Genomic DNA, 22,430 nt, shown 5'->3' on the forward strand with positions numbered 1-22,430 from the left:
AAGTGCCGCGTCTCTTCCTCCTCTGGGCCGATAATATTCCAACTGTAACATCAATTTCGTGCCTGCGCTAAGCCCCGGGTCGCAGTTTCTTCCTCTGCTGAAGCTCTGCAAAAGTCCTCTGTGATGATTATGACGCGTTACTTACTACCTCAATGCCTTAACTTTCTCCGTTTTCTTTCCGTTTTCTATTTTTTTTTGTTCTTTTCTCCCCAACCCAACTGCCCCAATCCTTTCCTTTCCTCTCCTGACTCATTTCTCCCTACCGTTTCGCCCTCCTTCTCTCTCTTACCCCTTGCCCCGTCCTCCTCTCCCTCTCTCTCTCTCCCCTTTGCCAAGTAATTACTAGGGGCCAGGTATTGCCTCTTCTATCTCCCGCTCTCCTCCTCCTCCTCCTCCTCCTCCACCTACGTCCCATTTCCACCGCCCTTCCGTCCATCTCTCTTCCATCCCTTTTTTCGCTCCCTCTCTCCGCAGCCAAGCCCATTTTTTTAAAGGTTCCGTAAAGAAGATAAATGGGGAGGAGTTTTTAAAAAAGAAAGTCGTCTGTGTCCTGGAGATAAGAGTGGTGATTCTTTCTCGTGTGAAAAGAAAGAGAGAAAAAGAGATAAGGTTGAGCTATTTTTATTTCAGCAGCGTGTGAGATTAATTGATTGATAGATAGATTAATTGATTGATTGATGTAAGGCTTCGGTGCGGCATTACAAGTTTAATTTTTATTCTAAATGGCAATAGAGAAATATCACGGTTTTTTTTTTTCGAGGGTTTGAAAATCATCTTTATTGACTATGATTTTATTGTTATTTATGATTTTATTAGTTATTTATTTACTGTTTACTGTTTACTGTTATTACATTTCCATTCGCTCCACTCTGACTAAAACCTTCGACTTCTTATCCTTCTTCAAATTCTCCTTTTAATCTTGGAATCTGCTGTAATAATTGTTCATTGTTGTGTATTAGCAATGTTTAAGAACTCTTTACACTAGAAAAACCAGCTATTAACAGTTACACTATAACTCTTGTCGCTTATCGGATACGAAACCTGACCAGTGATTGAGTCAAAGCATCACAGTTTTTTTTTTTTTTTGTCAAATAATTAATGAGATGTGTGAACCGCATAGGAGAAATTATCAAAGCTGTGTTATTTTACCTCGCATAAGAAACTTTAGCAGTAATTGCGTTAATGCATTGAAGCATCGTGGTCATAAAACGCGGTGTTTGGTGAAATGAAGACCTCATATGAAGTAAAGTTAAATTATTAAAGCTGTGTTATTTTTTTATTTTATTTATTTATTTATTTATTTTATTTTATTTTATTTATTTATTTGTTTATTTCTTTTTATTTATTTATTTTTTTTGTCGTATATAAACACCATAGGCTCAGGAACTAATTAACATTTCTTTACTGAGTGGCCTCACAGTGGCTCCCTCCCAATGTAATATACACAAAGCAGTCTGAGGGTCGTAGGTTTTACGGGAACATATCGAGAGGGAAAAAACAAGAAAAAAAAAAAAGAAAAACTACTTGTCCATTTAAGTTTAGTGGGAGATTGAAAGGCTTGGTCTCGTTAACCCTCCTCCTCTCTTCACCTCCTTCCTTCCTCTCCCCTCTTCTCTCCCTCACTCTCTTTTTTTTCCTCCAGGGTACGAAAGCTTGTTATATTTTTTTTTCTTAACCGTTATCCCCTTTTGTATTCTATGGGCCTTTTTTTTTCCTGACTCCTGTTGGCTACAAGTTGTTGTTTGACTATAATAAACACCTGACCTTGATTTTTTCTTCCTTTTAACGTGTAAAGGAGACTTGTCAGAAAGGTTAATGAAACGTATAAGAAAATACCTAATTTTTCTTCCTCCTATACAAGAGCAAGTTAATAGAGTAAAAGTTTCCAATCAGGTTGAGTCAGTTTAGTACAAAAGACATCAAGTAATTTGGTCTCTTGGCGTTCGCATTGGTCACGAGTTTCAGAGCCTTACACAATATAATTCTCGTGTCATTTTCTGCTGCCACGAATGTACGTCTAGAGAGAGAGAGAAAGAGAGAGAGAGAGAGAGAGAGAGAGAGAGAGTGTGTGTGTGTGTGTGTGTGTGTGTGTGTGTGTGTGTGTGTGTGTGTGTGTGTGTGTTATCTGACTTTTTATCTGTCTATCTGTCTCTCTCTCTCTCTCTCTCTCTCTCTCTCTCTCTCTCTCTCTCTCTCTCTCTCTCTCTCTCTCTCTCTCTCTCTCTCTCTCTCTCTCTCTCTACCATTCATACCTACATACCATACCTAACCTAAATATCAGTCGATCCACCCATGAATTCCTCTGTCTATTCACCTGTCTGCAACATCTGGCCATACGGGGAAGCAATGCACTATGCCGCTATTACTGCTGCTATTGGCGAAACCTGTCAGCCCCGAGCCTTGGTGGGTGCGGGTCTACTGGAAGCGTTACCCTTCTGCAGTACAAAATGAATACGAGTCAAAGGTTGGAAATAAAATGCGCCCAAAAATCCCAGTTTATTGTCGGTGCACGTGAGGGAGGGAGTGAGAGAGAGAGGGAGAGAGAGAGAGAGAGAGAGAGAGAGAGAGAGAGAGAGAGAGAGAGAGAAAGTGAGAGATAGAAAGAGAAAAAAGAGAGACGGAAAAGCTGGACTCATATTAAATTAAAAGTCCTGTCTCTGACGTGAGTTGATACTGCTGTTGCCTGAGAGGAAAAAAAAAAAAGAAAAAAAAGAGAAAGAATACCGACATTTAATATCATGAGGAAAAGAGAAAAACACCATAATTTTCCTTACGAGTTTCCTCATCAACCGCCCGCGACTCTTTCCCTTGCAAAAACCTACTTTTATTCCCCCGCCTTATTATACTCTTATGTCAAAGTTAATCCCAGCGAACACTGAAGAGAAATCCTAAAAATATGGTTCTCATTGTCATTTTTTGGATAAGATCGTGTAAGCTGCTCTTATAATCAGTCTTAATGGTGACCACGCTGTCCCCGAACAGAGAGAGAGAGAGAGAGAGAGAGAGAGAGAGAGAGAGAGAGAGAGAGAGAGAGAGAGAGAGAGAGAGCTCCAACCCCCAGAATGGTGTCATTTTTAAATTTAACTGGCAGGTATAGCGCAGTATTTAGCAGTAGAGGGTCTGCACGGCACGGTACGCCACACATTCGTGCCTGGAATACATTAGTAAGACCTTCAGTGTGCGTACCAGAACGTAACATTCCACTTTGAGGTGTCTTATAAAATCAAATCTTTATGGCGAAGCAACTGAGTGGAGGAAGCGAGGGTCTACAATTTCAAGTCTTCGTGGAGGTATGATTGCCTGTGTACCATTTAACTGAACAGGTGAGGCGCCTTTAATTAACAAAATTGCCTCTTCGTAACCTCAACCTTGCTTGCTGAACGCGGGAGTCGCTCTCAACTCCCTTTGCAAGAGAAACCACTGCAGTTAGGAAGTTTATTGATGGTGATAATGATAATAATGCTTGTGATTTGGGAGCATAAGGACTGGGGGCGTTACGGTGGCTGAGGATGAGGGAGGCGCCGCCATTATGTGGAGCAGGCGGTGGCCGAAAGAAAATTAGCAGACAGAGGACTCGAGAAGCAAGTGCAAATGATATGCTGCATGCGATTCTGTCGGATATGATCTTCCCAAGGGACGAGATCCGCCGCCCTCGCACTCCCTTCCCGTCCCTCCCCGTGCCGCCTCGCGTGTACGACCTCTCCATCAGCGCGTGGTGAAGGGGCCTGACTGCCAATCACCGCAGCGCTAGATCGTGACGTATATTTGTGGGAGGAGCTTAACGCCTTAGTTGTGCCACTTCGTGCTGTATTTTATATTATTTATTTTTATCCAGGTCTGAGTTTAGTCATGCGGAAAAAAAGCACAATGCCGTTCCCAATATAAGAGACAATTAGAAGATACAAGAAAAGTTAATTTAGTTTCTCAGTAACTGAATGTGGTTTTATTGAGCAAAATTAAAGATTACAGTCTCTTAAAAGTTAGAATGTCTCGATGACTCAATAATTAATTTTGAAATATTAATGTAAACTTGCACATAAGCATTTTGAGAAGCAATAGCATTTAATATAAGCAAACTTTTTTTTTTATTCATACATCAATAATATAACTTCACTTATACTGTTGAAGTGGAGATATTATAACAATCACTTCTCACTATGACATAAATCTTCTCCACATTCGACCCAGTGCAATTAATTTCAATGTTCCTTTGCTTGGGTTCACTGAATGTACACAAGGTAAAAAGAGGAGTGATAAGATGGATCAGTTTTAGCGTTAGTAATAGTATAAGTATTAGTATTCCCCTATAGTCATGAAGTTTGGTCAAGGTTGATAAATTGGCCGTTTTTAGGGTGTGAATTCAGTGAAGTACCGACAACAGACCACTATATGACAAGTTTTAGCGTCAGTATTAGTATTCGTTTAAATAGCTGTTAAGTCTAGGCAAGGTTGAGAAATTGGCTGCTCTTAGGCCGTGAAGTCAGTAAAGTATCGACAGCAGACGGTTCTCCTCGCCCTTCACCCTCACACAAGCGCTGGCCTCCCTATAAAACGCCTTAATTGCTTTTGGTAACTGCCCTTCCACACCGTAAATTTCGGACCGTCCCAGGGAGCTTCCCCATCTGCCCCATCATTCGCTTTCTCCATCTTCATGAAAGCTGTATACACTTTTTTTTCATTATCCTTGCCTAATTGCTCCTCCACATTCACTTTAATTGCAAATGTCTGATCCACGCAGCCTCTTCCTTTCCTAATCCTTTGCTCTTTGCTATCTTTCCTGTCTGTTACCTCCATTAGTCTGCCAGTCAAGACTCTCCCTCTGAACTTTCCTGAAATACTAAGCAAACTTATTTTTATCTATAATTATCACTTGCATTTGTTCATACTACTTCTACCTTAGCTTAATATTTTTTTTTTTTACCTGTCTGATAATTCTCTCCTCTGCTGGTTAGGTGAGCTAAAATTTTAGACACACTAAGCAAATCTTTGCTACTTGTATCAGTTGCACTTGTTCTTACTACCTCCATCTTTCCTTAATAATTGGTTTCTTCCACCCATCTCGTACTTTTCTCTGTCTCCCTCTCTCTTTCGATTAAATAATTGGAGGTTTCCTACATCAAAGTTCACTTTACACTCCCTTTGAAAAACTATCCATGTATTCGATACGTGGCTTTTATACGAGTAATCTAAGACAAGAATGCCTTGCTTTTCACATAAAAGACTAAAAAAATTCGTTCCTATACTCCATAAAATCATGTAAAGTCTTGCAGTATGATGGTAATGCTCACATTCAGGTGATCGTGGCAGCAAAAATGAGATTCCGACACGAAGGTCTGGCGTGGAGCAGGCGGGAAGCAAACCAACATCAGGCCATTGTACGGTAAAGGAACGAATCTTTTCTGTGGGTGCTTTTGTCTGGACTCCTATACAATGATATGAAGCAGCTGCAGTTCTGATCCGGTTTTTAAACATTGGTGGCGATCACAAACCGGTAGAATATAAAAAGTAAAATAGAGAGAAGATAACTTGCAGTGGCGCCGTCCCACCACCACCGTGCCACGCCAGGTTACATTGTGACGTCACTAGTAATCAGCAAACGTTTTTCCCTCTTTGAAACAAGATAACTGTGGGACGGACCACGTTAAGACTTGCGAGAGCAGCCTTGTGGTACGAAGTGACATCTGAGTGGTTGGATTTATGGATGGGTATTGTACGAGAGGTATAGATTTGTGTGTGATTTAGCAGTGAAGTGAAGTGACCTTTTTAAAAATCTGGTGGATAGAAATAGTCTAAGGGTATTATTTTAGACCATTTATGCAATAGTAAGTGATGGCTTCTTACAGCTTCCTTTGTTTTCACTTCTGCTTCCTCAGTACATCATTTGTCGCTGTTATAATGTCGTACCGTCCCTTCTCTCTTCACGCATCCTTCGTACTCCCCGCCGTTTCATCTCCCTGCTGCCTCTATACAGCCCTCATCCACCTCACCTTCTCCACAGAGCTGGCGTGGTCCGTGTGGTCAGGCTGCTCAACCTCCTGCGACGGTGGGGTCCGCGTCAGGTCCTACCGGTGTCTGCCTGACCAGCCGCTCCTTGAGGCTTGTGTCCACGCCGGCATCGAAACCCAGGAGCAGCGAGCTTGCAACCTGCAGCCGTGCCCTCCCACCCACGCCCCCGCCCCCGCCGCTATGCTCCCAGACAGGGCGCCAGGAGTCATTCAGGCGATTCCATACATGACAGCCACCAGTAACTTGTCCCGAGCCGCCACTCCGACACCGCTGGATGAGATTATGGCCTTCCCTATTACAGCCTCGCCCGCCGCCTCCTCCTCCTCTCCCTCCTCTTACTACTCCTCTTCCTCCACCCCATCTTCACCTGTAATTACCGTACCTTCCGCCTCCTACGCTTTCTCCTCCTCCTCCTCTGGCGTTACCTCCTCCCCCTCCACCACCCCAGCCACGCCTAGCACCACTACAAGAGATTACGTTGTGAATATTCATCCTCTCTACCAGACCACTTCTACAGCCTCCCTTTTCTCCAGCCAACATGGTCTTACTACGGGTTCCTCTCCTCACCCCTCCTCTTCCTTTTCTTCCTCGTCGTCCTTTCCTCTCTCCTCCTCTTCCTCCATCAGCCTCGCGGAGGAGAAGCCTCGTAAAGCAACATCAATGAACAGCATCCCCATCAACCCACAAGAAGCGGTGAGATAAATACCCAATAATCTTATGTCTTCCTATTGACTGATTTAAACTAGTCTTTTTTTTTTTTTACTATATATATGCATTTTTTTTTTGTCTATTTTTGGTCTTTCTAGTGAATTTAAGTAGTGATTTGTACTTTTTTCAGAGAGAGAGAGAGAGAGAGAGAGAGAGAGAGAGAGAGAGAGAGAGAGTTACATATTAAAAGCCACATGCTAACTAATCATCAGAGTCAGGCAGAGAGGTCTAAGAATTTATCGCCAATTATCATCACCTGAATTGAATCCTATGGCGAGGGAACGAAAAGTGAAAAAAGAACCGTGTCATTATAACTGTGAGCTTTCTGCGGGTGGTGACTTTTGGGTACAGGAGTGAGGCGGGAGGGAGGGTTCTTTGTGGGGGGGGAAGGTAGAAAGGTGTGTGTTGGTGTGGCTATATTGCCATTTGAAACTCCACTGTAGCAAAAAAATAATAGTAAGAATAATGATGAAAATGCTCTTGTTGTTCCTAATGCTGTTATTATTATTGTTGTTGCTGCTGCTGTTGTTGTTATTGCTATTGTTGTTGTTGTTGTGCTTCTTCTTCTTCTTCTGCAGGGAAGGTAGAGAGGAGGAAGGTCGGTGTAGTGCGCCTGTAGACAGTTGTGTGTGTAGGACGGTGTACTAGGATGGAGGAAAGGTGTAGGTGGCGATGAGAGTGTTTCGAGGGTGTACAAGGGTGTAGGATGATGTAGGGAGGGTATAGAAGAGGGAAATAAGTGTATAATTGTAGGCAAAAGTGTGTAGGGGGGTGGAGGTGGAGGTAAGGAAGGTGTAGGTGGGTGTAGAAGAGAGATGCGTGTAGTGTACATATTAGGTCAGGTTAGGTTAGGTTAAGTTGGATGTAGGGAGGAGTTAGGAGGGTGTAGAATTGTATAAGATGGTGTAGAAGGAAGTGTATCGTGTGAGGGAAGGCAAGGCGTGTGGTGAACGTGGTTAGGTGTCACATAAAGTGCGATTAATTCATTCATTACATTAAAAGAAGCAAATTACAACAAAATATCTTATGCATTATCTATATGAGTACCATTAGTGTACGAAAGAGTGCGTTAGCTTATCCATTACAGAATACGAAAACAGGTCACCTATTACATCAGTCCATTGGCTATAAGGAAGAAGTGCAATGAATGGGTGGTTAATGGGGCGAGCGAAGCACAGGGTAACGAGAGCTTCGCGTGGTTTATAATGGAGAGCGGCAGTCGGGGCGCCTCCCCATTATCTCTTTCGGTGATTTACGGTGCAATTATCGGCCCACCTAACACGCCCATTACCGCATTAACGTAATCAGGGCCACGCCTCTGTGACTCCCTAAAGCTGGTGGTAGTCATGGTGGTGGTGGTGGTGGTGGTGTATGTCTGTGTGTGTGTGTGTGTGTGTGTGTGTGTGTGTGTGTTCATACTTCTCAGTCTGTAGCACCAGTAGGTATTTTAGCTGCAATTCTTTCTTCTGTTTTGGGGTCTCAGATGGTCAGCCTCTTGTATTTATGAAGGGTTAGTGACTCGGCTCCCTCCCGTGATGGCGCAGGTAGGTTTTCAGAATGGCATCTTTTGTAGAGACTCGTGTCGCTACCAAGAGCTTCCTGATGCAGTCGCTGTTGAAGATAAGATTGATTCCTCTTTGATTTCCTCTCCATTTTTTGTCATTCTTTTCTGTTATCACCCTATCTCTTTGCTTCTTCTCTCTCACTTCACCTCAGAAAACCATCTCTCTCTCTTAGTTCTTCACTCTCCTCTCCCTCACTCACTTTCCTCCTCCATCACCCTCCTGTCTCTATCCTTACCCTCAGCCCCTGACGGAGAGACGCCTTAACGAAGTGGTGCCTTGGGGGACGGTCGCCACGCCCTCCGCCAAAAGAACCAAGTGGAGTTACTGGTACCAGCAGCAGCAGCAGCAGCACCACCCCAACCATCACGGAAGCAACCACCACCATCACCACCACCAACAACAACACCACCACCAGCAGAGCCAACAGCTACACCACAACCAGCATCACCGGATGAGGCATCACCATCATAAACGTAAATTGTGTGTGTGTTTTTGTTTGTGTTGTTTAAGTAGAAGGGACGAGGCTGTGTAGATTATTATTTTATTCATATTTTTCACTGGTTTACATTTGTGTGTATAAATTTAAACCAAAGATGCAACGCTACAAGTAACTTAAGGTCTGAGGAAGACGCAGGTGTAAAAAAAAAAAAAATGAAAAAAAAAATCAAGATCTGATCGAAATTAAGGCAAAAAGAAGAAAAAATGTTTAGATTAAAAAAAAATCTTGATTCACGAAGTTAAACGCAACAGGTAAGAATGTGAGAAAGGTAGCAACACGAGTTTTCAAAGCGGTGAGGAGTGTATGCATGTTGTCTGCAACGTGTCCTTACAATCTTTACCCTGAATCCCCAAAGGGCGACATCTCTTCTTGCTGCAAGGAAAAAGATACACTGCACTGAAAAAAAAAAACGATGGAAAATAACGAAAAAAACTAGTGTTGTTTTATCTAGAATCCATATATTTTTTTTCCTCTCACGATGGCATTGATATTTTCTAAGCTTAGATTGAGTAGAAGTAGTGGAGTGTTGAGTTATTAGTGATAGCATTGGTTAGTTATGTAGTGATGGCAATGGTTGAGTGACAGAGTGGTGGCAGGAAAAGAGTGCTAAGTCGTATTGTCAGCGGAAGAATGGGAGTGATGTATTGTTGAGACGGAGCGGTGTAGTGGTGGGGACAGTGGTGAGACATTGTCAGTGAAAGGGAGGCAGTGGTGTCATGGTAACCACAGCAGAGTGACGAATCATTATGGAAGTGGAGGGAGTGCTCGGAGTGACAGGAGTGAATAGCGAGTCAGCAATCAGTTAGTGGGAGTGATTAGCTCAGTGGCGGGAGCTGCGGAGTGCTGGAGTGCTGGAGTGTTGATATATATTTCACAAACACCCTTCTGAACACTTCCTCTTCATTGATTGAATTGCTGAGGTATTACATGCTGCGTATCAGTATTCATGCAACCTGAGCCTAAAACAAATAGATGAAACACCCTTCATACATGTACAAGATACTTCCCACAGCGGCCAGCCAAGTGGGAAATTCCATAAAACACAGTGATTTATCTTCCCCTTCTTCTTTTGCTTCTGTCACGGGTCGCCATAGCGGATTAACCTCGAACGCACTCAAGTCTTCTACGCCTTCCTCAGATACAGCCATTACAAACATGTCTTTCACTACATCCATACACCTTTTTCTCCTGGCTGGGAAATCCATCTCAAGCATTCCTCATCCTTACGCGCTCCTCTTTGAATATACAAGAGTATGTTTCATTGCAGAGTTATTATCATCGCAAATTTAGGTAATAAGAGAGATGTGTAAGTACGAACCTAAGAACATGAAAAATATAAGGAGACAGCAAAAGTCCAGTCGACCTCCTTAAGGCGGCTCCTGAACGTTGAAATGAAACCCACCCCCCTTCTCTGATAGGAACACATGTCAGGGCGCGCAGCAACAGCAGAAACGTTCATATCACCCTCGTATTATGGAGGAGGAAGTCCGTTTTGGCATTGCAGAGCATAAAATTTTACGCTCTGACGGTTCACGACGGGAAGAGGTTTACGCTCCAAGGCGGAAGGCGTGTGGCAGGAGGTGGGAGACGGGAGGCTGGAGGCGTGAGACGGGAGGCACGAGATGGGAGGAGGGAGGCGGGAGGTGGGAGGAGGGAAATGCGAGGCGTGAGCTTACAAGTGCTAAATTTTATGCTTGGCGTGGCATGGGGTTACAAAAGACACCATAACTTATACACAGATGCTGTCTTATCGTACCAGAAGGCGTAGTGGGCCGGAACTGCAACAGAGCCGGGAGTGTCTGGGCGACGCGGCTACATGGGCAAGATAAACGGACTCACACAAACTATGAGCCAGCGATAGTTCAGCAAACACGCTCTGAATGGCTAGCAATCCGAGAGCCTGTCCACTGTCCACTCTCTCGAGATGCGTGAATCAAACACTCCAGCTTCTGACGTTTCTCCACGTACATAAACTGAGGCTGTGTTGATTATGCCGCGTGATGCAGATGTGGACTCGGAGTGAGGGATTGGAGAGGAGTTACTGGAAATATGGAAATTATTTGAAAAGAATGCGAAGAAATGGAGGAAGGAGAGGAGGAGGAGGAGGAGAATCAAAATAAGAGGGAGTAACAAGAAGGAGAACAGGAACAAGTAGAAGAAGAGATGGAAGAAAACAGAAAGATAGAAGGAAAGGAAGAAAATTGAAAAAAAAAAGAAAAAAAGAAGAAATAAAAGAAAAAGAAGAAGAAGGAGAAGAAGAAAGAAAGAAAATAAAGAGAAAAATATAGATGTAAAAAAGAACGGAAAATAGAAAACAGAACAAAGAAAGAAAGAAGAAAAGAAACATGAAAATAACCAATGAATAACCAAACACTCCCATACACACCAGTTATTTATGAAGCACCAGCGGAGACTCGCAACAATAACTCAAACATTGCTATTTCACCCTCAGCGCAACCCTATACTATCTGAACACATTGGCGCTTAACCATCTAAGGCTCACACCCATAAACCTTCACCTTTCACCGCCAAGCAGACAGTAACTTAGCGTTCCGGACATAACGCCTGACGGTCATCGCTGGTCTTTCCCCATAAATAAAGAAAAAGTCACATGAACTGATAATTTAAAACTACACGCAGCCAATCAGCCAGCCAGCCATTCATTGTGTAACTTCTGTCCGTAAGTTGATGATGACGTAAAATTCCTGGTTTGTTCGACTTATATTTTGTACTTCGTTACCTTTGTGAAGTTAACGCATACGTGCTAACAGGTATATGCAGGTAGATGTAGTTGTTTAGTTAATGAATAGAGCAGGAATAAAAAGTGCTGGTAACCGGAGGAAAATGGAATGTGTTGTTTTGACTTGTATTCATGCCACACACACACACACACACAGAGAGAGAGAGAGAGAGAGAGAGAGAGAGAGAGAGAGAGAGAGAGAGAGAGAGAGAGAGAGAGAGAGAGAGAGAGAAGCCTTATTGACAGACAGACTGGGTTGTTTTAAAACCTGTCTAATGAATTACAAATAACACAAGACGACAAGGAAGTAACTGGCGGTAGAGAGTTACTACAATAATAATAATAATAATAATAATAATAATAATAATAATAATAATAATAATAACAACTAAACAATTAGCCATCCAAACAACCAAACAAACAAACGAACGAACAGACACCCCAAGAATAATCTACAAAACATAAACAAACAAAAAGTAAATAAATAAATAAAACTCTAAAACATTAAAAAAAAAAAAAAATTCGTTTCATGTGAAGCAAAAGAAACCTTCCTGCCACTCCCCCCCTCCTCGTGTCTCTCTCTTAGTCTCCCCTCACAACGTGCTGGGAATAGGAAACAAGCCTTTTATTAATCCATATGACTCCAAACCGTGGCAGGAGAGAATGAAGGAAGGAAGGGAAGGAAAGGGAAGCCATGGAGTAGGAACAGAGATGGAAGTAGAGAATGAAGATAAGAAGAAGGGTAACGGAGAAAGAGAAAGAGCATGGGGAGAGACTGACGGAACTTATGCGTCTGGGAGAAAGAGAGAAGGTTATGAAAGTATGTGTACAATGAAGGCAGCTTAGAGGACCATAGGAGGGTGGTTGTAAGATAAGAAAAAAGGATACCGATGCAGTGGGGAGGACGGTAAATTTGAGATAAGTAGAGACCAGGATTGAGGTTAAGGTTAACGAGGGAGGTGTTGAGACAGGAAAGGGTGGAATTGTAATGAGGGAGAAAGGAATGTGGGATGTGGGGAGATGATAGGAGTTAAAGGAGGGGAGAGAGTTTAGGTGTCAGAAGGGAGAGGAAAAGTTAGTCAGAAGTAGGGAGAGAGAATCGATGTCGGAATGAGAGTGGAACTTATGGGAGAGAGGGGATAGAGGAGTCAGAGAGATATAAGAAAGGGAGAGGCTGGAGGTGTCAAGGGGAAAGAGAAGAGGAGAGGACGTGGGTAAGGAGATGGCTGGCAGGGAGGCTGGAGTGAGGGCAAGGGAAGGCTTAATTGAATGCATTTGTTCCTGCAGAGGGTTGGGATGTGGAGGGCATGAGCCGCCCACGTGTTCATTACTCCCCGTGTGACAGCGGCACGTGAACTGATCAACTGAGATTTACGTCTGGCCTCGTGAAAGTTACGTCTTAATTCCGTGACGAGGAGTACGGTCGAGTTACTAAAAAAAATCATATACAAAATACCTAATTGCTTCTCCTTAAAAGATGACAAAAGCTATTCCCATCAGTTAGATATTTAATTCTGAAGTGTATTTTTTTTATCTCCTGCCTGCACGAGTTTCAATAGCCTTCAGACTTCCGTGAGAATCTTGGTAACGAAGTACATGTTTAAACCAACAAACTCTACCTTTGATACATGTATGCGAAATTCGTCTATTACAGTTTAGTTATAATCTCATGAAATGCAGTACGCTTAAACGCTTAACTCATACCTGTGAACCTTATCAATCAGTCAATCAAGTTCCCGTGAGAATCTATCAAAACATTCACATGCAACTCCCAGCCACTTTTTACCTCATGAAGCGAGGAGCTGAAAATCATATTAACACCAAGACTAAATCATTGAAATCCGATTAAACCAGAAGTCACTAAAACCAACAATACAGGTAACTTCTTTCGTCATGAAGCGAGGAACTGAAAATCATATTAACACCAAGACTAAATCATTGAAATCCGATTAAACCTGAAGTCACTAAAACCAACAGTACACAGACAAATGCGAGAGTAATAGCGTGGAGTGGAGATAGTCCTCGCCACTCACAGACACTGCAGCGTTTATCCCCGAATATCAAAGGAAGAGGGCAGTGTGTGCATGTGTCTTAGCCTGGCAGGTGACGGACATAATAGGTGCAGTATATATGGCAAGGAGGTGTATTAGAGACAAGCATAGAGGAAACATGGCAATAATGATTGAATTGTATAGTAATGATGAAAGAAAGAGAACTTGCATTGTACTAGAGATAAATATAAAAGTATGTGTGTGTGTGTGTGTGTGTGTGTGTGTGTGTGTTTTCAATCGTAATGTGAAAAGGAAGCATAGCACTAAATTGAGTGAAAAGAAAGGTTTTTACATGTACTAGAGGTAAATGTAAGAGTATATGTGTAGGTTTTGTAAGGGAAAGTTTTACGAATAAAGAAATATGAAAACGATGCAGAAAATATGGAATGAAAATGCGCTAGCCTTCGGAAAGTAAGGGAAAAGTTATGCATAGAAGAAACAAAATTACAATATGTTTCGGAAAATGAAGGAAGAAAGTTTTGCGAATGAAGATACAAAAATGAGCGGCAAAGACGGTGAGAGAACGAGTCGGGGAAATTTATTTGAAAGAAAATGAATGAATATGAATTACAGAAAATGTATAAGAAAAATTAGACACCTCTTGGAAAATATGAAGAAACGTTTAACAAATAGAGAAATGAGAGCATGCAATAACTGTAATGGAAGATACACGGAAAGACTTTGCTCGAAAGAAGAAAAGGAATAAATATTAGAATTTATGGAGGAAAAAGTTTTGGTATCTTTCGTAAACAAGGAAAAGATGTGACAGAAAGAGAGAGAAAAACAAAAAGAGAACATGCAATAACAGAATTGTCTGAGAGGAGAAAACTGAATAAATATTAGAAGTTATAGAAGAAAAATATACCATCTTTCATAAAACAAGGTAAAAAACTGACAAATAGAGGCATGGACAGCATGAAATAACAGAGAAACACACTGAGTAAAGACGTTTTGAAGGGGCGTACGTACACTGGAGCCTTCCCCTCTCTCAAGACACACCGAGGCAACGCGAGGGAGGGAAAGTAAGTTAGTCATGATAATATATGTACAGTATTACGATACTCGCTCCTCCCTTCCGCTATACACTTAAAGGACATGGAGTTATAAGGTCATCACGCTCGCTTATCGCCGAGTACCTGCTGTGGTGAAATGGGTGCTCAGTTACCTCTTGTCAGTTTGTATAGCTGCCATAACTTGTTTTTCGAGGCTAAACCAGCGCCATTGGAACCATAACTGTATCTTATTCATCTGGAATTTATTATCGTCGCTGACAGCACTTAATTATCAGCACATGTTATCTCCCCCTTTCTAATCCAGGCCAGGTTCCCGACACTGCGCGAGGTTGCTTTATAAAACGCGATGATTGGAATGGCTAGTCAAGTATGAAATTGAATCCCATTAGCACCCAGCCGTATAATTAGCTGATCTAAGGCGTTTCTTCATCTCCTCTAGGATGATATGAGTGATGCTTACAATTCGCCAAAGAGTCTTTTTTTTTCTTTGTTTGTTTGTTTCCTCCAGTTGAATTACTTACTTGGTATTACACTTCTCGTTGTGTGTAGTTTTGTTTTTTACCCTTTACTTGTGTGTGTGTGTGTGTGTGTGTGTGTGTGTGTGTGTGTGTGTGTGTGTGTGTGTGTGTGTGTTGATTTAAATATTGAAGATTTCTGTTAATCAAAACCTTCGTTAATTGACACATTTCCTCTTTATCGCTTATTAATTTTCATACGTATAATTTTTTTCAGCTATTAAGTCTTAAATAGATAACGTTTTCCACAACCACCTACTACTTTTTTTTCTGACACTTATTTTTACCTCTAGAGTCTTTTGAATAGTTAATGTTTTCACACCTTCCATCACCCACAGCCTTGCATACATATCATTTTTTCTACCACAGTCTCTTGAAGTAGTCATTTTCTCCTTTAACATGTGAAGTGAATATTACTTGTCCAAATAATGTTTCAACGACTTTAGAAAAAAAAAAAAGTCTTTCTGCCATTTACTATAGAGTCAATAATAGGAAGACACGAGAAAGAAACCTGAAAATTGGCCATTAATGTTTTCTTAGGTTTAGTACGCGAGGCGAATATTAGTTTGTATTTAGTTACCAGCGCTGATTGAAATATTCCAGCGGGTGAGAAAAAAAATGCTCCGGGCCCCAAAATACTACCATATATTGCAGACCTCAATAATTACAAGACAGATGGACGAGAGAAGAGCGAAATATCTATGAGACTAATTAGTTCTTTAATATAGTGGTAGGTGACTTGAATAGACTCAGTAACTAAGTTGTTCGTGGGTTTTAAAAGATCAAGTATAAATTTATGGATAGGGATGGTGGGTAAACAAAGGAATGGGTGTTTTCTACAGGGATAGGGATGGTAGTTAGACAAAGAAATGGGTGTTTTATACAGGGACTGCTACGTGTATTCCTTCAGGGCTCTTGTTGCTCCTTTGTGTTCTATATTATAAACTACAAAACAGATTATCGTCACTTAGCGGTAGATATACGGGTAACTGTGCTAACATGTACTTAATTAACACATCTGGGCCAGGGGAAATGAAGCAAGCCTATGTAGTGCAGTGCTGTCTATAGTTTGGTAGGATGTTTAGTAACCTGTCACGCTTACCTTTACTATTTAACGTCTCCTCTTCAACTTACGTAAGAACAAGAGCGTAAGAAGTTTTCTGATATTAGAATTCACTACTTGTCAGGTTTTGTAGGAAATTTGTTCACTGTTGGGAGGAAAATAGATCTATGTACAGTATATTAGAACATGACATGATGAAATTAAGGAAGCTGCATGAAGCTGTTAGAGTTACATGTGGCAATTCCTGCATAAAACATGCTGCCTATCTCCACATACGAGTATCATCCTCTTCCATAAATTTGTCTAATCTTCTTTTAAAAGCTCCGTAATGACTCAGAACCAACAACCTGATTACTGAGTCCATTTCATTCATCAACCACTCTTCTTGAGAGCCAATTCCTTCCTATATATTTAAATCTAACTTTATCAACCTTATTATTTATTGACCCAACCTGATTAGTGACCCTGAGGATTTTACTTATATCTCCCTAGTTGTACCCTTTATGAAACTTAGATATATAAGAACATAAGAACACAAGAAATAAGGGAAGGTACAAGAAGCGACCAGGCTTACACGTGGCAGTCCCTGTATGAAATATACCCACCTATTTCCACCTATCATCCCCATCCATACTTGATTATCTATGTTTTATGAACTTGGTTGCATTCATACGACTTGGGGAGGCTGGTGTAGTGCACACGAAAGCGATCTGGTATGAGGAGCAAGAGCAAGAGGCAGGTCAGAGAAGGAAAGATTCTGTGCTCCAGCCATCAAGAGCTCTCAGGTGGTGCTCGTGACAGGCGGGAATCAATACTGCTTCACTGCCTCCCGAGCCGTGTGATTGCTTGTGCTTGTCTTGCATCTCATTCACTACCGCGTTCCTCTTCAGTTCTCCTCTCTAGTCGTTCGCTTTGAGACAGCGTGTTTTGTATCATTAGGTGTGGTTAGTTTTCTGGTGGTGGTGATGGTGGACGTGGCGGACAGAGAGAGAGAGAGAGAGAGAGAGAGAGAGAGAGAGAGAGAGAGAGAGAGAGAGAGAGAGAGAGAGAGAGAATAATCTTAGGAAGGCTTAACTTTTAACTCTCGCTAAGTCTCCCTTGCGACAAGAAAAAAAAAAAAGAATGGACAGGGAAAACTCAACGGAAGGGAGACGAAGGAATGAAGTCAACTTTGTTTCTAGATTAATCAAAGTAATGGCCGTAACTTTATCGAGGGACTTAACACTACGGGGCGACTTATGCGTCAGGGGAGGTAGCCTGATGAAATGTTACGAAAGGAAGAGAAGAAAATAACCTGGAGATGATGCCGAGAGAGAGAGAGAGAGAGAGAGAGAGAGAAAGAGAGAGAGAGAGAGAGAGAGAGAGAGAGAGAGAGAGAGAGAGAGAGAGAGAGAGAGAGAGAGAGAGAGAGAGGGGGTGGGGGGAAGACAGATTAATCCTTCAGAAAACTCAGGTAGTATGAGAAGGGATGAAATTCATTAGCAGATAGTAGTAGTAGTAGCAGTAGTAGTAGTAGTAGTAGTAGTAGTAGTAGTAGTAGTAGTAGTAGTAGTAGGCGAAAGAAGAGCAGGAGAAGGAACATTAGTAGAAGTATCAGTATTCTTGTAGTAGTATAAGTAGTAGTAGCAGTAGTAGTAATAATATCAGTAACGGCAGAAGTAGCATTATTAGTAGCAGTAACAGTCGCAGCAGTAGCGCGTATAACTATAACAACACCCAATACAACACTTTCAGAGAGCGTGGCCCAGCGGGGTGAGGTGTGTCCAGGCGGCTGCGTCAACCAGGGCGTATGTGGCCACGGCGGCGTGTGTCACTGTGCCCGGGGCTGGAGCGGCCGGCGGTGCGAGGTGGCGCTGTGTGGAAGCGGTGGCTGCAGGAACGGCGGGATGTGTGTGTCCCCCGAGAGATGCCACTGTGCGCCGGGCTACACAGGGGACCGGTGCCAGGACGGTAAGCTGAGGATTTTTTTATTTGGGAGGGGCACTGGCCAAGAGCATCAAAAAGTGCAAAGAAAGGCCTACTAAAGTACCAGCCAATAATAAAGTACCAGTCAAAGAGTATCATCGGAAATTTGAGGATAAGTCTGGTGAAATCTCCCTCTTGAAAGAGATCAAGTCACAGGGAGGAGGAAATATGCTCACAGGTAGCAGGCAGAGAGTTCCAGAGTTCACCAGGATAGCACACACATACACACATACACACACACACACACACACATCACTCCATCTTCCCCCGCAACAGGCTGAGGTGAGCTGTGTATCATTCCAACAATAGTAATGAATTTTCCAGGCATAATCCATCACGTCAGGCTTGAGGCGGCGCGGGTCTGAGTACACGCCAAGGTGGAGTGATGCCCGATTCTCCCTATCATCTTTCGCACATTCATAATTATTAGTATGGTTCTGTCAGAGAGAGAGAGAGAGAGAGAGAGAGAGAGAGAGAGAGTGTGTGTGTGTGTGTGTGTGTGTGTGTATGATTGACTGACTGACGCAAGTAATTCTGTCGGTGATTGGAGAGAGAGAGAGAGAGAGAGAGAGAGAGAGAGAGAGAGAGAGAGAGAGAGAATATGTGACTAACTGACTGACGCAAGTAATTTCACATCAGAAAACCCATTTCCGTGATGTGAGCAGTCAGTCACCAGCTATGCCTTCCTATATCACTAACGTACCACAAGGGACACACACACACACACACACACACACACACACACGTACACGCACATGAGCTTGACTACCTGCATATATAACATTAAGCTGCCAGTTTATGCCGGAGGATCGAGCGGCGCCGAACTTCCAGTGAGAAAAGACTATAAACACGAGGGAGTTGGCGGGGATGACGAGCGCTGGGTGGCGGGCGACGCTCCGGACCGTATTCTGAAACACTTCCTGGCACTTCAACTGCTTTCAAAAGGCTCTACGTAGTTGAAATTACATTGGTATACAAGGGTGTTTTTACGGTTTTAGCGATAGATCAACACGATTTCAGCATTATTAAAAGGAAAAAAGCAAAAAAAACACACTTGAGAACCCTGTTAATCATCTTTAGGATCTTTGAAAATAGTCGTAGAGAGAGAGAGAGAGAGAGAGAGAGAGAGAGAGCAAAGCGTTTCAGAACACAGGCCTTGGGGGGGTGATTAAGTCCATTAACGCGGGAGGCAATGCGCTGGTGTGCCGGGGTTGGGTCTCGCTGCTCTTGATTAAACAGAAGTGCAGAATTATGCCGCTGTATTAAGGGAGACACGTCCAAAATGGGGGTGACTGAGAACGAGAGAGAGAGAGAGAGAGAGAGAGAGAGAGAGAGAGAGAGAGAGAGAGAGAGAGAGAGACGTTTCTGGTTTAAAGTTTACTTTTTTGGACCTAATTCCACAAGGCCACGTATCAAGTTTCTTTCCAATCCCGTTGCTTTCATGCGCTTCGTGAAACCTCCCTTTTTTGTTGCCTTTACTTTTATCTTTTCATGCAGGTACTAGAGTGAGAGAGAGAGAGAGAGAGAGAGAGAGAGAGAGAGGCTGCAGTATGTTTTTTTTTTTTTTTTGCAACTAAGTGTGTACCATTCTATCTTGCATGCATCACCCTTCCCCCCTCTCTCTCTCTCTCTCTCTCTCTCTCTCTCTCTCTCTCTCTCTCTCTCTCTCTCTCTCTCTCTCTCTCTCTCTCTTTGCCACGCACCCTCACTCCGCTCTTCCCTTCAGCGTCTCTCCATTCCCTCCCCTTACCTTCATCTTCCATCCCCTTCCCTGCCTTGCCTAGCCCTCTTCATCTTTCTCCCCCTCTTTTAATTCTGTACTTGCTTTGCCTTCCCTTTCATACCGTTCCTTATCTTTCTTCCCTCTTTCCTGCAGACACGCTCTTTTTCTCTTTTTTTTCGTTATTTTCTTATCTTCTCGTTCTCTCTCACTCACTCTCTTCATTCACTCCCTGTCTCACTTTCTTTTATTCCGTTTATGTTTTATTCATTATTTTCTTAGGTACATTTTTTGTTTTTCTTCTTTCTTTTTTATTTGTTCTCTTTTTCCCCGCTCTCTTATTTTCTTCATTCATTAAGATCTCACTCACTCACCTTAATTCCTGTTCTCATTCATTCATTCCTTTTTTCAGCATTTTTAAGTCACACCCTTTATTTTTTTTTATTTTTTTTGTAATTTTTCGTTCCCCTTCCCCGCCCTGTCACATCCCGTAGCTGTCTGTTCCCCTGAGTGTGGTGGCGGGGGAACCTGCGCCCTGCCTGGTCTGTGTGTGTGTCCTCCCGGCCTCCTGCCTCCGACCTGCACGCGTGAGTTTCCGTCATCACCTGCCTTGCTCTCCTTGTCCTCTCTAGTCTGTGTTTTTTTTTTCTTTAATTTTGCTTGTTTGTTTGTTATTTGTTCATTCTTTTTTTTCCCCGTCTCTCTCTCTCTTGTCTGTCCTGTGTCTCCCTTTTATTGTATGCTTTCTTTATAGTTTATTTATTCTATACTGTGGTATTTTTATGCATTTTTTTTTTCTAACCACATCTCCCTGTTTTCTTTTTTTTTTCTATTATTTCAGGCTAAAGTTGCTACAAAAATAAACGATGTTAATCCTTATTTTTCCGTCGGTGTCAGTGGTGTCTTTTGAAATGATATTGCTAGTGTATGTTATAACTATTATTTCCTCCTTGTGACGTCAATGCAAACTAAGTCATCTTTCTTTTATATACAATTTAATCCTTACACTGTTAATTGCTTCGTTTGACTAAACTCCTTGCCATTTCATTGAATCAAAATGAAACTACAGCCACTTGTAATAAATGAAGCTGACATATCATTGTATTGTATGATAAAGGCAGTGGCTAAAAAAACGAAAAGCAATATTAGGATGAATATGATGATGACACCGTATATAAATAACTAAGACTGCATAACATAAACATTTTCGCAACTCATTTTGCTGTCACTGGTGTCTCAAAATTATTTTCTAAACATTTGCTATCACTAGTGTCATAAAATTATACTCTAAACATCTGAGGCCAATGATTGTATATAAATAAGATTAATATCAACATTTCCGTCACTCCTTTTGCCGTCAGACTCACTGGCTTGTCAAAATCACTCTCTTAACAAGCACCAGACCTTTGCATCAAACTTGAAGAGAAGAGGAACCGTAACAGTGACAAGGTTAAACTGCAAGCAAACCAAAGAGACCCGGCGCCGCCTGGCCTTGTTGCGTCTCAAATGGATTACAGTTTTATGAAGTTCTGGCCTCAAACGAATTACTGAAACGAGATTTGGAAATATTTTTGTCCCGTTTTCAGACGTCTGCTGGTAACTTCATTTACAAATGTTATTTTTCATCTTGCCTCCCCCTCTGATATTGTGTGTGTTCTTCTCTTTCTTTCCTTTATTTTTTGTGATGTCTCCCCCTAACTTGTTTACTTCCCTGAGTCGCTCTCCCTCTCCACTCCCTTGTTATTCCTGCTAGATGCGCTCTCTCTTTCTCTCTTTCCCACTACGTACAGCGTGTCCCCTCCGCACCACTGCCAGACTTACCTACACACCTATTCATATACCTTCTCCTCCCTTTCCCACTCACTTCACTACCTAATTCATTTAATTAACCTACGCAGCCCTTGCTTATTCATGCCTAACCTAACCAAATATCCATTGTTCTTCATTCCCCCACCCACGCACACCCTCACTAACCCATTCCTTACCCACCACCTACCCTTACCTCCTTTCTATCATCCCCAGCATGTCGCACACCTCCATACTTCGAAAACTTACACTAAAAACCGATTTCCTTCACTCGTAACCTTGCTGTTTACGTCTGCCCCTTGAACACGTCCTCCTGCGCCCGTCCACTGCCAGCCATGTGCACGCCAAGGTGTCAGCACGGCGGGGAGTGCACGGGGGTAGGCCAGTGCTCGTGTCCTGCTGGGTACTCGGGATCTCGCTGTGAGTCCGCTGTGTGTTCCCCGCCTTGCCAGCATCGGGGAACCTGTGTAGCGCCAGGCGTGTGCTCCTGTCCCCACGGCTACGGCGGTGCGCGCTGTGAAAGACGTGAGTGATGAGGGCTGAGTAACATTGATGAGCGGACAGGTGACAGGTGGCAGGTGAAAGGTGCCGCAGCGCATACCTGACTGTGGGAGTTTTATATTTCTTCTTCTTATTGTTACTTTTAATAGTTTAGTTGTTATTATTATTGTCGTTGTTGTTGTTGTTGTTGTTGTTGTTGTTGTTGTTGTTGTTATTATTATTATTATTATTATTATTATTATTATTATTATTATTATTACTATTATTATTGTTATTAT

General features: G+C 42.4%; 1 protein-coding gene across 1 annotated transcript in view; it reads left to right on the plus strand.

Annotated features, from left to right (window-relative positions):
• Nucleotides 1–22,430, plus strand: part of LOC135107140 (uncharacterized) — an 83,969-nt gene that overhangs the window by 55,271 nt on the left and 6,268 nt on the right. The window contains exons 10-14 of the mRNA XM_064016850.1: nt 5,999–6,699; nt 8,521–8,752; nt 17,895–18,110; nt 20,340–20,432; nt 21,985–22,176. Coding sequence (XP_063872920.1) covers nt 5,999–6,699; nt 8,521–8,752; nt 17,895–18,110; nt 20,340–20,432; nt 21,985–22,176 — 1,434 coding nt within the window. The remainder of the gene's footprint in view (nt 1–5,998; nt 6,700–8,520; nt 8,753–17,894; nt 18,111–20,339; nt 20,433–21,984; nt 22,177–22,430) is intronic.

This window comes from Scylla paramamosain, chromosome 14 (assembly GCF_035594125.1).
Source record: "Scylla paramamosain isolate STU-SP2022 chromosome 14, ASM3559412v1, whole genome shotgun sequence".
Classification (NCBI taxonomy): domain Eukaryota; kingdom Metazoa; phylum Arthropoda; class Malacostraca; order Decapoda; family Portunidae; genus Scylla; species Scylla paramamosain.